The sequence below is a fragment of the Neomonachus schauinslandi genome, chromosome 4, assembly GCF_002201575.2.
Source record: "Neomonachus schauinslandi chromosome 4, ASM220157v2, whole genome shotgun sequence".
Lineage (NCBI taxonomy): Eukaryota > Metazoa > Chordata > Mammalia > Carnivora > Phocidae > Neomonachus > Neomonachus schauinslandi.
The window spans coordinates 13,920,771-13,935,651 of NC_058406.1; the positions used below are offsets into that span (position 1 = coordinate 13,920,771).

A 14,881-nucleotide genomic window follows, 5' to 3' on the forward strand; every position below is an offset into this window, starting at 1 on the left:
GGATTATGACCTGAACCGAAGGCAGACGCTTAATGCCTGAGCCATCCAGGCGCCCCAAGAAAATCTTTTTTAAAGATGAATTTATTTGAGAGAGAGAGTGTGCGTGCGTGGGCAAGGAGGGGCAGAGAGAGGGAGAATCTCCAGCAGACTCCCCACTGAGTGCAGAGCCTGACCCGGGGCCCGATCTCACGACCCCAAGATCATGACCTGAGCCAAAATCAAGAGTCAGATGTTTAACTGACAGCGCGCCCCAGGTACCCCAGATATACTCTCATTTTCCCCTGTGTTTCATAGAAATCAGTGCAGTGGAGGCAGGTCGGGTGACTTGCAGAGTGCTGGGTCTGGGACTCCCAGCAGACACTCTAACTGCAGAGCCCACAGGCACGCGGCTCTTAAGCTGGCAGCTTCTCAGTGGGGAAGAGCCGAGTGGCCTGTCACGGTGTGACCGCCCAGCCCTGCATCTTGCTCCCCTCCTCCCTGCCGGGCCCAGTCTGCTGAATGGCGGACCGGATGGTAGGCTGTGGAGCCCTGGAGGCCAGGGGCTTGCCGGATGGCTGGTAGGAGGGCTGCACAGCCGGGCTTTGAGGGCCTCCAGTGTAAACATGCATGTGTGTTGAGCAGGTGCATATTTGTGTGAGCACGTGTGCATCCGTGTTTCTATTTGTTTCACTTTCTGGTGTGGGTTAAAGAAGTGTGGCTCGCAAGGTGCTGCTAGAATCCCCATCCGCTCCTTCCGCCTGCCCCCTGCCACCCCTCCCGCCCCGGGCTGTCAGGGAGTCATGTTCTCTGGATTTAGGACCCTTCAGTTCCCCTTTGCAGGTTGGTGTGTTTTGTTTTCAGCCTCCCGTTTCTGGGAGCTGTCAGGAGTTCCCTCACTTACTCTCCAGACAGAGAAAAGGAAATGGGGGAGGGGGTGGTTATGAACGGCTCTGAGGCCCAGCTTTGGAGAGATGGCCCCTCCATGTGGAGGTGCTGAGAAGGCCAAGGGCGTGAAGCAGGCTAACCAAGCATGGCCTGCACACCCCGGGCCGGGGAGGAGCCATCTGTCCGAGACTGCCAGGCCACAGGCCACACTGCCACTGAGGAGCACACAGCTGCCGCTGTGCTGGGAAGAAGCCAGGGCTACCTAAGGGACAGACCCCCTAGAGCGTCTATGACCAAGGTCACGGCAGAGGGTTACCAGAGCCCTCTCTCCTCCCGTCCAGATACAGGGTGGGAATGGGATGTTATTAACAGGAGGGAAAAGATCAGAACAATCAAGAATAAAGACTTGTTCAGGGGCGCCTGGGTGGCTCAGTCGGTTAAGCGTCTGCCTTTGGCTCACGTCATGATCCCAGGGTCCTGGGATCGAGCCCCACGTCGGGCTCCCTGCTCAGGAAGGAGTCTGCTTCTCCGTCTCCCTCTGCCCCTACTCCCCCCTCCCCTGCTCATGTTCTCTCTTTCACACTCTGTCTCAAATAAATAAAATCTTTAAAATAAATCAATAAAAATAAAATGCACAGGTTTTCTCTATAAATGCAGACGAGCTATACTACCAACATAAAAAGGCCTCTGTTTTTCGTGTAAAAACTTACGAGCATCTGTGCTTGGCACAAAACTGAGCAGGACATGGTTCTTCCCTACAAGGAGCTTCAAGAGCGGGGGAAGCCGACATGCAGACCTCTGTGCCCGACCCGCGGTGGGCCTCATTCCTCCACTTGGTTCACTCATCACGGGTCCACTGAGTACCTAGTAAGTGCCAGATGTGGGCAGGTGATAGGCTCGGGATGCAGGGATGAGAAAGAGAAGCAGCACCTCCTGCCCCCATCTGTGCTGTGGTTCCTGGCCAGGGCTGTACATCACTGCTGCCCAGGGGAGCGACTTCCACGAGAGGGGGTGACTGACCCCTTCTGCGGAGGGCCCCGGCACATATGTTTTGGGAAAAGAATGCCCAGGTAGTCCTGCTGCGTCCTCCTAGGTTACAGGTAGTGGGCCGGCAGGACTGACGAGTAAACAGGCAGTTCTTAGCAGTGACGCCGGTGCCGGGAAAGATGCTCGGGCAAGAATGGAACGGTGGCTTGGAGAGATGGTCGGGTGTTGGGGTGGAGACCACACAGCCTCTAGCCGGACTGCCTGCTCTGCCACCCGCTAGCTGTGTGATTTGGGCAAGTCACCTACGTCTGTATTTCAGTTTGCTCATCTGTACAATGGGCACGATACCAGCATCAACTTGATGGGGCTGCTGGGGAGGACTGTGTGAGATGATAGAGGGGAAGAGTGTCAGACTGTGTGAGTGTTCACACAGGCACATGGGTGAATGATAGGCTGCCCTACGCGGACTCCCTTCACAGGACCCACTCAGCTACTCATTTCCTCCATGATTTAGAGGCTGAGCATCTAACAAGTCATTCCAGCTGCTTAGCCTGGCATTGAGAATTTATGCCAGGCTCCTGTCCTAACCATCTCCTGCTGTACCACCTCAGTCCCCTTTCACAGCTACAGAAACACCAAGAGACCCCCTCCTTCGCTGTGCCGGCCTGACTCTCTGGAATGCCCTTCCTCTAGCCCCACTGGATGACCCCTACCCGCCGTTCAAGGTCAAGGTCCTCCACAAAGTATAGCACAGGGGTTGAGAGTGAAACTTCTAGAGCCAGGTGCCCTGGGGTTGAAGGCTGAAGCCTGGCTCTGGCACTTGGGATTTGCATGGCTTACCCTGGAGGCCTGTGTTATCTTGTTCTCAAAGCATGGAGAATGGCTACCTCCCAGGGTTGCTATGAGATCCTGCACATAAGTGCTTTGTATGTGGCCTGGCGTGCAGTGAGTCTGCACCTGGTGCAAGAGCCCATCAGCGTGTGCTTGAGTCCCTTGCCCCAAGTCAAGTTCCTCCATCTTCCCGAGCACCCAACATGTGCCAGGTGCAGGGGGAGAGGGTGGGGCCCAGACAGACCCTGCCCACCTGGAGTTCCTGGTCTCACCTGGGGGCCAGGAAATGGACACAGATGACAAGGTCCTTTATACCATACTCACCAAAGCTCCCTGTGCAGAGTAGGTTTTCAGATCAGAGTTTAGAAGCAGAAACACTCACTGATTGTCCCCAAATCAGGGCAGCTACTTCACATTCATCATCTCATTGTCTCCCGGCCAGCCTTCGAGGTACGGGTACCAAGCCCCATATTTAGATGACCAAGCCGAGGTTCAGAGAGGTTAAGTGACTTGTCCAAGGTCCTGCAGCTGGTCAGCAGCAAAGCTGGGACCCAAATCCAGGTCTGCCTAATACCGAAGCCCCAATTCTTATGGGTGGGCCATGAAGACCCAGGGGAGGAAGCAGTGACCAGGAAAGAGGCAGGAAGGAAGTCGCCTTGGGAACCATCCCCCAAAATGCTGAGGTGTAGGAACATCTCAATGTCTTGCCAACCTGCCCTGCCACTGAGAGGCCACCTGCCTCCCTCCTGGCAGTTCCCAGCCTCACATTCAGCTGATGGGTGATCTCACTTCTGACTGTCACAGCCAAATGGTCAATGGTAATTAATTCAATTTGTTCAGCAGGGAAATTGAAGACTTGGCTTATAGTAGTGATCTGACGTTAACGTGTAATTTATGCTAGCTGGAGCCACAGACATGCCTTTCTCCCCTGAACTGAGAATGGGTCCTACTAGAAGACCATGTCACTCCAGGTAATGAGAAGCCTGACTGGTGGTCTGCTGCTTGGGTTGAGAGACGGCTAGGGAAGAGCAAGATGATGTCAGCACAGAGAATAACAATTCTTCCATGCCCCCCCAGAGATGAGCAGATTCAGAAAAGGGGGGGCCTAAGTGAGGTGCTAGAGGACGTGTTCACCAGGACCCAGCATGGGGCCGGGTGCCTGACCTCCACGCTCTCTGGCCTTTGCCACTGCCCACATGTGACATTAGCCTCTGGTTGCAAATAGACATACGGACATCCAGGGAGGCTGCGTCCTTCCCTAGCCCCGGTGACCCAGCTGAGCAGAGGCAGGACTCAGATCCAGGTCTCTGCAGACTGCAAAGCCAGGCTTTTCTTTACCCTGGCACAGAGTCTGGATTGCCCTTTGGCGAAGATTTGCTCCCCTCCCCAACACTGTGGGCAGAGCGCACTGCCCCACGCCGACCATCCAGGGCTTGAACATCACTTGTTTAGGCCAACAGAATGTGCAGAAGATTAAAAACTGCCAAAAACTTTTTGCTACTCCTCCCATTCTGGGGAAGGCATTTTCCCTCTGCCCCCTTGAATCTGATCTGTTTGTGACTTGTTTTGACCAACAGCATGTGGCAGAAGTGATATGTTCTGGAACCTGGCCTTAAGAGGTCTTGCTGCATTCACTACTGCCCTCTTGAAACGCTGCCCAGAGAGAACCATGTCAGGACGTCAGGTGAGCCTGCTGGAGGATGCGCGGTCCACCAGGAAGGACTGAGGCATGCCAGGTGACCACTAGCCAGTGGCCAGTCAGGGAGGGAGGCCGGCTTGCATGTTCCAAGCACTCCAGCTCTGACTGCAACCCCACGAGCAAGCCCAGGTGCGAGGAGGAGAGGAACTTCCTAGTCAACCCACAGAACTGTGAGAAATGCCCAGTCACTGCTGTTTTAAGCCACTCAGTTTGGAGAGGTTGTTTGCAGCAATGAATAGCTGATACAGAACGTTAGTAAAGACAGCATGAGCGGAGGTCTAAAATGTGCACGTGCGGTTTGCCTTGGCTCTGGCACTCTGTGATCTACCCTGAGAGCAACATGCCCTGGGGGGCCGCTGCTCCTTCAAGCTCACAGAGACAAACGCACACGGGGCAGATGTGAGCCCAGCCTGCAGCCTGGGGCCAAGCCTGTCCAACCCGCGGCCAGAAACAGAGCCAGTTCTAGAGCCAGCCACCAAACCACAGTAGATCCTGAGCATGGAACTATTTGGTGTTGTTACCCTCTGAGTTTGGGGGGGGGTAGCTTGTTATGCAGCATCACCTTAGCCAAAGCTGACTGGTACACCCATCGTGCCTCTAACCCACACATTTTTAACAAAGGTCCTGTGTCCTGCATGAGAAATGCCATCCCCCTAATTTTCCTGAGAGATTCTGACAGTCCAGTTATCATTTGTACAAAGTCGCAGGAGCACAGAACATGGCGTTATGCAGGGGGAGTGAATGGTGCCGCTGTGGCCCTTTACTGCAGGGGATGAAGAGCTGAGGGCGGGGAGACAGAGTGGGAGGGGGTTCCTCCCAGCCGGCCAGAAGGTTCCAGGCGGATTATTTTACCAGGTAGAGCAGGAAAGGCACGTAAGGGATGTCTTTTTGACTTGCTCTGCTCTGGTGAAGGGATATCTAGTTAGGGGAAGAACTTAAGCAGAAAGTATGGTGTTCTCTATGGTGGAAGTGGAAACTCACCTGCACCAGAGCCCCAGATTCAGCCCTGCTTCCAGGCTGGTTTTTGCCTGACCTCTGACCCCAGCCTGGATTTTCCTGGTGAACACAGCTCCAAGCTGGCTCCCCAGGCCCTTCTGCATGGTGGTCCCAGATTACCCAAAGCTACTGGAAATAGGACAGAGGTGTCTCCCCATTGCTTAGTGATGCAGACAAAACCAGGTGACAAGGGGGCTGTTGAAAGCTACGAGGGAGTAGGGTGGGGTGGGGCAGTCCTCCAAAATGACAGAGAGAAGGTGTGAGGCCCTTCTGCAGGGCTCACCCACAGAGGTTTGGCCCTTCCATGGTAAATGCCAAGGATGGCACATCTTGCCCATGAAACCAGGAAAACAGCTTTGGTCCTCAGTCCAAGGTGGGGAGACATTTTAGCAAAAGAAAAAGAACAGGAATGAGTCAGGCCCCTAAGGTCCAGGGTCTCTCGCACACCCTCCGGGGATGCCAACGCCGAAGATAACACCAGTCAGCCCCGCCTGGCTCCCTCAGGTCCAGCCAACGGCGAACATTCCCACTCCTTCTCCGGCAATGGGTCAGCAATCGGGTCACACACTTGGGCTGATCGAGGAGTGGCCAGGGGCCATCTACAGGGCTAGCCTCAAGCAAGCTGCAGCTCTGAGAGCATAAGCTGCCAACGAACATCCCGGAGCTGAATTTGGTCAACGAGGGGTTTAGAAGGTGCAGAAATACTGTATGCAGGACACCTCAAAGCAAGCACACAGGCTGGGTATTATAACTCCGTTTTATAAGTGGGGAAGCCAAGGCCCAGAGAGGCATTCCAGGAAATCCCCAGTGAGACCGCCGGGCAAACTCCGGCCCTCTCTGCCGCCCACCCTCTGCTCCCAGGCCAGGGGGGTCACTGAGTCAGCTCCTTCTCTTGCCTCAGGGGTCTGCAGCTGCTGTGCTCCCCCAGGAGAGGGGTGAGTCTGGGTCCCGCAGACCGCGTGCCACTCCCAGGGCCCCAAGTTCTGCACCTCCCCCCCAGCTGTCCCCCGCTGACAGATCTGTCCCAAACCGGCACTCCATCCTGGGGACCTCTCCCACCCAAGGTCTGAGCAATGGCACTCAAGCTTTCCACTGCCCCAACACTCAGCTCGTGTCATTGGACGGCAAGACACACACCTAGAGGTGTCCCTAGTTGGTTTGAATGGTGGCTCCCTCAGAAGGTACGTCCACCCGGAACCTGTGGATAAGAACTTCTTAGGAAGAGGTATCTTCAGATGTAATTGAATTATGCAACTGTAATGAAATTAAGGATCCTGAGATGAGATCATGCTGGCTTTGCGTGGGGTGGGGGGGCCTAAATCCAATGACACTGTCCTTAGAAGAGAAGACAGGACGGAGAGGATGACGTGAGGACAGAGGCGGAGAATGGAGGGATGCATCTACAAGCCAAGGAGGGCCAGGGACTGCCGGCCACCCCCAGAGGCTGGAAGAGACAAAGAAGGATCGTCCCCTAGGAACTTCAGAGGGAACGTTACCTTGCCGACACCTCAATTGCAGACTTCTCATCCAATTCCCTTCCCTCCCGCTCAAGAACGCACACGAGAACACCAAGGTCAATGTCATTATTACAGGACTCTTTCGCATCCACTCAAATTAACATACAGAAAAAATAAAACCATTTTCGAAACGACTTAACCGTTTTGTCTATTTTCAAACTATTTTTAACTTCTATCACCAAGAACTGGGAACACATTCACAAGGCTCGCGATCCCTGGCCCAGAACCCTCTGCCTGGGGAATGAACTTGGGAAGGGTTTTCATCTGTGACAATAAGCCAGACTCACCTTTCTCCTGAGCCATCTCTTGCAGACAGAAGTAGATGACCCTGGCTCCCAGGCTGAAGCCAATCAAGGTGACAGGTCTCCGGCCCTGCAGGAGACAGGACACAGGTATCTGGGGGTTGGTACACTTGCCAGTTCAGCATCGGCCCTGATGAGGACGGCCCTTGCACACTCCTTAGTGCTTGCTTCACGTTTAATGAATCATCCATCTGCTACCCCCGGTTGGTCCCAGAGCTCTGTTGTCTTAATCAGGACAGGCAGGACCCTCATTCATGCAGGAATTGCTTCCTCTGGGGCCGACAGGCAGCCTCTGGCTGGGTTGATTCCCTTTCATCTCGAACCCTTACCCGGCCACCATCTCTTCTTGCCCAGGGGACAGGATGCATCTGTTGGGTGGCAGATGACTACAGTGAAGTGGGGTGCCAGGGAGAGGAGTCAGAAGGTACCCCGGGGTGTGATGATGGGCACACAGGCAGGGACACATGGGGGGAGAACTGTTCCGTTTCTAGATAGGAAGGTGGGACTGAAATATTGGCTTTAAATAAGAGAAGGTAGTAAGTTAGACACGGAGAAGGATTTTCTGACTAAAGAACTTGTAGGAAAGACAACTCCTAAGAAGAAGGGTTACAGGGGGTATCTGGGTACCAGCTCTCCATGGAAGGAGAGGACAGGAGCAGAGGAGCTCCAAAGGTCTGGTCTGGTCCCGCCAGTCTCTTCCTTTTCCTTGTTTTTGTGCCATACGTGCATATTGACCCTCCCTCCCCCCACCCCCATCTACGTACGACGACAGGAAACCCTTGATCAAACAGTAGCGCAGTTCTGCAGGAACCGTGTGCAGCAGCTGCTTGTCATCCCCCAACACCCACTCACCCCCCTTGGTCCGTGCTAACAGAACTCCTCAGTTTTGCTGACCCACAGCTCTCCGGCCAGAGACAAAGTCACTCCGACTCCCTTGCAGCTCGGGAGGGCCAAGGCATGAGAAGCAAAGAACGGCGTGATTTCCATGCCCTCCACTCTGCTGTCCTGCCTCTGTTTGGATGGGGAAGTTGTGCCAGCAGATGTATCTTGGACCAAAAGAGAGACCGAACGCTCAGGACGCGTGACCATGACGTCAAGAGAGTCTGGGTTCCTGGTACTGCAAAGCCTCCCACATGGGAGGTAGAGTAATGGCCCCCCTGAGGATGGTCTCATCCGAACCCTGGGGCCCCGTGAGTGCCACCTATGTGACAGAGAGGGAGGCAGGAGGGTCAGAGTCAGACAGGTGACGTGCTGGCAGGAGCAAGAGACAGAGAGAAAGATCTGCAGATGCCACACTGCTGGCTCGGAAGCTGGAGGAAGGGAGCTACCGGCCAAAGAAAGTAGGTAGCCCTTTGGCAGCCAGAAAAGGTGGGGTCGTGGATGCTCCCGGGAGCCTCTGTAAGGGATGCAGCCCTGCAGACCCATGGTAGATTTCTGACCTCAGAGCTGTAAGACAATAAATCTGTGTTGTTTTAAGCCTATGGTCCTATATTACAGCAAGAGGAAACGAAGACACATCGCATTGCCCCGGATGCTGACATCCAGGCTGTTCCAAGGGAGAGGGTAAACTCCTGCCTTGTTTAAGCCAATACCACTCTGGTCTTTGCCTTACAGCCAAACCTGGCACAGGACTTCTCTCTTTCTTCTGGCAAAGACACAGAAATCGGCGGGGGGGGTCTGGTTTCTCAAGCAGTTTACCCATTGTGGCAGAAACTGCTGGTTGTCCCTCAATACCCATCCTCCCCTTTTCCCATAGCTGAACTTCAGCTGGGTTCACTGACACACGGAAGAAAGATGACCTTCCCCAGGTTCTGCGCCAGTAGGGATGGTCCTAGGACCAGGGTCTGGCCAATGAGACGTTGGTGGAAATGCTACAAGGCCTTTGCTCTTTCATCTTCGGCCCTTCCTTTCTCCTGCTGGCTGGAGCTGATGCTGACATCTGGGACCACGAGGTCAAGACCACGGACAACAGAGCAACAAGCCAGAAGGCACCCGGACCTCTTCATGGCAAGCATTCTTGTGTAAGACTGCCTTCCTCAGCTTCTCCTTGAGAAACAGACTTCCGCCTTGTGTGAACCACCGTGATTTGGGGTTTTCTCTCACTTGCAGCTCAAACTAATCCTAACCATACAGTCATCTCTGAAACTTTTCTCCAAACTTCTGTCTCCATTTATTCAAGTTTATTTTGAAGGGGGCAGTTTCATTTCCCTGGTAAGTACTGGATTCAAATTTTTAAAGTTTTTTTTTTTTTTTTAAAGATTTTATTTATTTATTTGACAGAGAGAGACACAGCGAGAGAGGGAACACAAGCAGGGGGAGTGGGAGAGGGAGAAGCAGGCTTCCCAGGGAGCCGGATGTGGGACTCGATCCCAGGACCCTGGGATCATGACCTGAGCTGAAGGCAGACGCTTAACGACTGAGCCACCCAGGTGCCCTAAAGTTTTGTTGTTGTTTTTTTTTTAATAAAGATTTATTTATTTTTTTGAGAGACAGAGAGAGAGAGAATGCATGAAGGGGGCGGGGCAGAGGGAGAGGGAGAGAGAATCCTCAAGCAGATTCCCCAGTGAGCGCAGACCCCGATGCAGGGCTCAATCCCAGGACCCTGAGATCGTGACCTGAGCTGAAGCCCAGAGCCAGATGCTTAACCAACTGAGCCATCCAGGCACCCCCAAATTTTAAAAGTCTGATGATCATTTATCTTCCTGACCATCGTACGGGGTATTTGGACCACTGAAGATCTGCTCAGATGGTAGCTCTATGCTTGCAGGGAGGAGCTCCTGGCCCCGCCCATCCCCGCAGATGTCCGTTATTCAGTGCTTACCTAATTACCTGCTAGAAATGCACAGTCTCAAATTCTCTTCTCACTGGTCCATCCTGGGGTACTTTTGTGACTTGAAAGATGGGGCAGTGAAGACCGTTCAGCACCCCCCAAAGCCACTAGACTGTCTCCATGTGGGCTTGTCTCTAGGGCTGACCTCTGTGCACAGGTCAGCTCACTCACTTCCCCTCTTGCCCCCACCCCCGCCCCACAGCCAGTCCCGGGTACCTGCTGCCGGGAGAGCAGGATGTGGGCCAGGTGCTTGCCGACCTCTGCTGACCGATGGAGACACACACCCCAGGGGTTGTCGATGACGTTGGCGACAGTGAGGAGTGAGGCTGGCCAGGTCAGGGCAGCCACGATGCCTGCAGAGGTGGGATATCAGTGAGGAAAGCAGTGTGGGGAGGTCCTTCTAGGGAAGTGACGGGCTGGCTAATGGATGCCCAAGTGAACGCATGCAGAGTCTTGAACTTGGAACCCACATGTTTTCCAAGGGCCGCCAAACTGCTAGATAGCAATGAAGAAAATTGCAGCTCATGCATTTTTGATTCATGGACTAGATTCCTTCTGTTCAAGCATCTGTCATGGTTGGGATTCCAAAGATGGCCTTGATTTGTCACTCCATCCTGTGTCCTCCCACTTTGTGCTCTACTCAGTGGTGCCCAGCCCTGCCCTGCCATCCACACTAGGCTCAGCCATGGGACTTGTTTTGGCCAACGAGATATGAGTCGATGTGCGACTTGAAATGGTTTTGTGCATGGGGGCCAGCCTCTTGTGCACTTCCGCAGCTGGTGTGGGCTAGCCTGCTGATCCCAGGGGGAGGGTGACAGACAAACGGAGCAGAGCCGAGTTGCTCTCGTTGCCCCAGACAAGGCCAGCCTAGATCACTGGACAGTCGGCTGATCCACAGATGCATGAGCAGGCCCAGCTAGGATCAGTCAAATGAAGCCTTGTGACTTCTCTGCTATTATGAGAAATGATTGCTGTTTTAAGCTACTGGGTTTTGGGGTTGCTTGTTATGCAGCAATAGCTAATGGATAAGCTGTGTGACAATGTGGTTGGCTGTTTACCTATCCCCTCCCCGCAAAGACCATAAACTTCATGGACAGGAATGCAGCCTTAACTTCTCTGTGTTCCTAAAGCCCAGCACAGTGCCTGACTCCCTGGGAGCCCCGGGCGTGCAAAGATATGGTAGCAGTGGGCATGCTGCTAGTGATGGGGCGGGGTGTGGGGTCGGGGGGCTTACCGGACAACACCGTGTACTTCAGGGCCTCCTGGGCCACCATGTTGGCCAGACCACTGAGGATGGTCTCCAGGGCATTGCCAAGCTCCATCAGGTACTTGGCCTCCCACGCCAGGCAGTACTGCTCGCGGCTGCGGGCTAAGGCCGTCCATGGGGCGCTGAAGGTGCCTAGGGGAGAACACAGGTAGGTGGGGTCTCTCCTGTCTGTGATGGGGACCACGTGTCCTTGTGGGCAGACAGAGGACCACCCCTGCTGATGAGCGGCAGCTGTCAGCGAAGCACGGCACCACCCCAGGAGTCAGCAGGCTGGGGTTCGAGTCCCAACTCTGCATTCATTAGTAGTGGGGTGACCCTGGGCACACCACTATCCCACCCGGAGCCTTACTGTGCTTATCTGCGCAGTGGGCAGATGAATATTTAGCTCCCTTTAGAGTGTAGTCGTAGGAATGAAGTGTTGGAACTCCTCTATGTGTGAAGTGATACTCTCTCTCACCCTGCAGTCATTCTGGCATCAGCTGCTGAGGATGGATGATAGGAATGTGCACTGCGCCAAGCAGCTGGCTCTGGGAATCAGCGGGAAGTCATTCTACAAACTCGGGCTGGGAGACAATCTGGAAGTTTGGAGCAGAGGCACCTGAGCCCAGCTCTGTCATGATCTCACTTGGTCACCCGGTGTTTCTGAGCTTCAGTGTTCTCACTTAGGGACTAGAAATGGGGGATGAGGACAGCACCACCACAGTGACCAACGTCAGACACAAGTCCAACCCTGACCGTCTGCCTCCCTCTCTCCCCTGCTCCGTCCCCTCCCTCTGCCCTGAGTGATAGTGTCACCTCTCCGGCATGACACTGAGGCCCTCGGTGAGCTGGTTCCTGCCTCCTTCCCAGCCCCGTTGCTCCCCAATTTCTCGCTTACACTCTGCCCACCCCCCCCCGAAAAAACCTGCGTCTTCCACCGCCTCTGAAATAGGGGCCACCACTGCCCTGCTTCGTAGCTGGGGAAACTGAGCCATCCAGGCCTTGGTCGGCAGGGACAGGGACGTGCACATATCACGCAGTCACTCTATTCGGCGAGAAGGACTAGGGAGTCAGCTCCCTGCCTGACTCAAAGGCCTCATGCCTACTGGATGGTGCCAGGCGAACGCAAGCACCATCCTGAGGCTGCTCCCCCGCTCTGCAGGGACCCTGTCACGGCTCCGCGACAGCTCAGGGTGGAGAGCAGGGGCTGGGGTGGGGGAGGGTAAGGGTGAGGAGGGCTGTATGCTGGCTTGGCAGCTTCCTGGTTGCTTGGCTCACAGCCAGGCATGCCCCCTCGGGTCCTACATCTCTAAGAATGGAATGATAACATCTGACTCCTGAGTGTCATGGGGATCATGTGAGAGGTCGCACGCACTGCATTATATAAACTGTAAAGCGCTGTATCGCCCTGAGGCCCCAAACATGCACTATGGAGCCAGACAGAACAGTGGTAAGTCTGCCCCAGTCCCTGGCTAGCCAGGTGACCCCGAGCAGCCCTTGTGAACCTCAGTTTCCTTATCTATAAAACGGGGGTGACAATGATGCCCACCTCCCTGGCCTGGAGCGAGGGACTCAGTGAGCAAGGCCCCCCGAGATGCTCGCACTAGTGCCCGGGTAACTGCAAAACTGCTATCACTAGTGTGAGTAATCCTATTTAACCAAGGGCTGGGCTGCAGAGAATCCAGCTGTCCCTATCGCACGCAGAAGCAACGGCTTCTCTCCCGGAAGAGACGGGAAAAGCTACCTTTTTCTCCCTCCTGAACTTCATCTAGTTTGCTCGTTTCTTTGACCACCCCCCCACCCTCCCTCCGCCCCGGTCTGGAGAGCACGCTGCACCAGGCTGCTGGAGGAGAACACTGAAGAGGGTTTCTTCCCGCTACAGTGAATTTGGCCTTCGACCTGGGGCCAACAGAGCAAATCACACTGAATTTGGCCTTTGACCTGCAGCCAACAGAGCGAGTGAGGGTAAAACAAAGAGAAGGAATTTGTTTCCAGATTGGGCAGAATCGCAAATTCCTTAACTTAGATGCCTGCTCTTACTCCTTCCCTCCTGTCTCGGTCCTGCCTGCAGCGTGGTATCACGGAAAGGAGTGAACAGAGACACCCATGAACTTTGGGTCGGGAGACAAGGGTTCGAATCCTGCATCTGCCTCTCTCCTGAACCTCATGAGACCCCTCTGGGCTTCCTCTTCTGCCAGATCAGGACAGGAACAGCCCCCACCTCAGGGGGTGGATGTGAGGATCCCGTGGGGTAAGGCATATCAAGTTCCCACTTTGTGGGTAAAATGCCTGACTCGGGGTAGGCACAGACTACGTGCTCAGTCAACGTTGGAGGCCCACTATGTGGGGACGGGGCCTGGCCATCCCACACCAATAAGGCTCTGGCACTTGACCAGATGCAGGGGGATGGATGCCTCTATACAGAGCCTGGACATTTTCTCACTTGCTTTCTTCTGTCTTATTTAGAAGAGCTGTGGCTTCTACCCTCAGATTCCGGAGATCTGGAAACTCAGGAGAGAGATCTGGAAACTCAGGAGAGAGATCTGGAAACTCAGGAGGCTGCCAGCATGTGTCTGGTTGGGATGCTCCGGGTTCCTTGACCCACCGTGCTCTCTCTCTCTCCCTCTCTCTCTCAGTGATGAACTGTTTGCTGAGCCTCACACTGGACATTTGCAACAGTGAGCCAGGCAGTGGGTGGGCCATGGTGTTAGTCCTTGATGCCACCCTGGTTAGAATCTCCCCGAAACGCATGTTCAAATTAGAGCAGCAAAGGGGACAAATGTTTGTGGAATGTCAGTGAGAAACCAGGTGCTTTCCATGTGTTAGCTTGTTTAACTTAAACTTTGCAAGTATCCTGAAAGGCAGGAATAATTTGTTCTATTTTACAAATGAAGCAGCTGAGGCACGGAGAGGTTAAGTAATTTGCTTGAGGTCAAGATGTACGGATCTCTCACCTACTTCAAGTCATTTCAACTTTAAGTCATGTGCTTAAAATCCTTTGCTCTCTCTTACTTGCTCTGAGGATAAATTCAAACTCCTTGCCTCACCTCACATGCTCCAGCATGATCTGACCCTGTCAATACCTCTGCCTTCTAGCTCTCTGTTCCAGTCATCCTGTGTTTCCTTTGCACCCCTGGGCCTTGGTACATGCTGTTCCTTTGCTTGGTTTATACTTCTTTCTCCTTCTTTACCCAGTTAACTCCCAGTCTTTAGCCTAAATGTCACTTTCTCCAGGAATCTTCCCCTCATTCTCCAGAAACACTCTGTTGTTTCTTGTACTGTGCCATCCATAAACCTTCCCTGTAATTATTGCTCAGTCATCCGTTTTCTCCCTTGGATCACATGTTCCATGGGAGCCAAGGCCATGGCGGTGCTGCTCACCACTGAATTCCTAGGGTCTGGCTCAATGTCTGGCATGTGCTGTGTACAATATAAGTACTGCTCAATGGATGAATTAATAGGTGAATGGGTGGGTGAATGAATGGGTGAATGGATGGATGGTTGAGTGAATAGGTGGGTAGATGGATGCCTGCATTGATGAATGAATGGGTGGGTGGATGGTTGGACAAATGGATAGATAGTTGGATGGATAGATAGGTAATGGATGGA

General features: G+C 53.9%; 1 protein-coding gene across 3 annotated transcripts in view; it reads right to left on the reverse strand.

The window, feature by feature from the left end:
- TMCO4 (transmembrane and coiled-coil domains 4) overlaps positions 1–14,881 on the reverse strand; it is an 85,159-nt gene that overhangs the window by 28,923 nt on the left and 41,355 nt on the right. For all 3 annotated transcript variants that reach the window (XM_021683513.2, XM_021683512.2, XM_021683515.2), the window contains 3 exons: positions 11,261–11,425; positions 10,243–10,379; positions 7,182–7,266 (listed from right to left, as the gene is read on the reverse strand). In XM_021683513.2, coding sequence (XP_021539188.1) covers positions 7,182–7,266; positions 10,243–10,379; positions 11,261–11,425 — 387 coding nt within the window. The remainder of the gene's footprint in view (positions 1–7,181; positions 7,267–10,242; positions 10,380–11,260; positions 11,426–14,881) is intronic.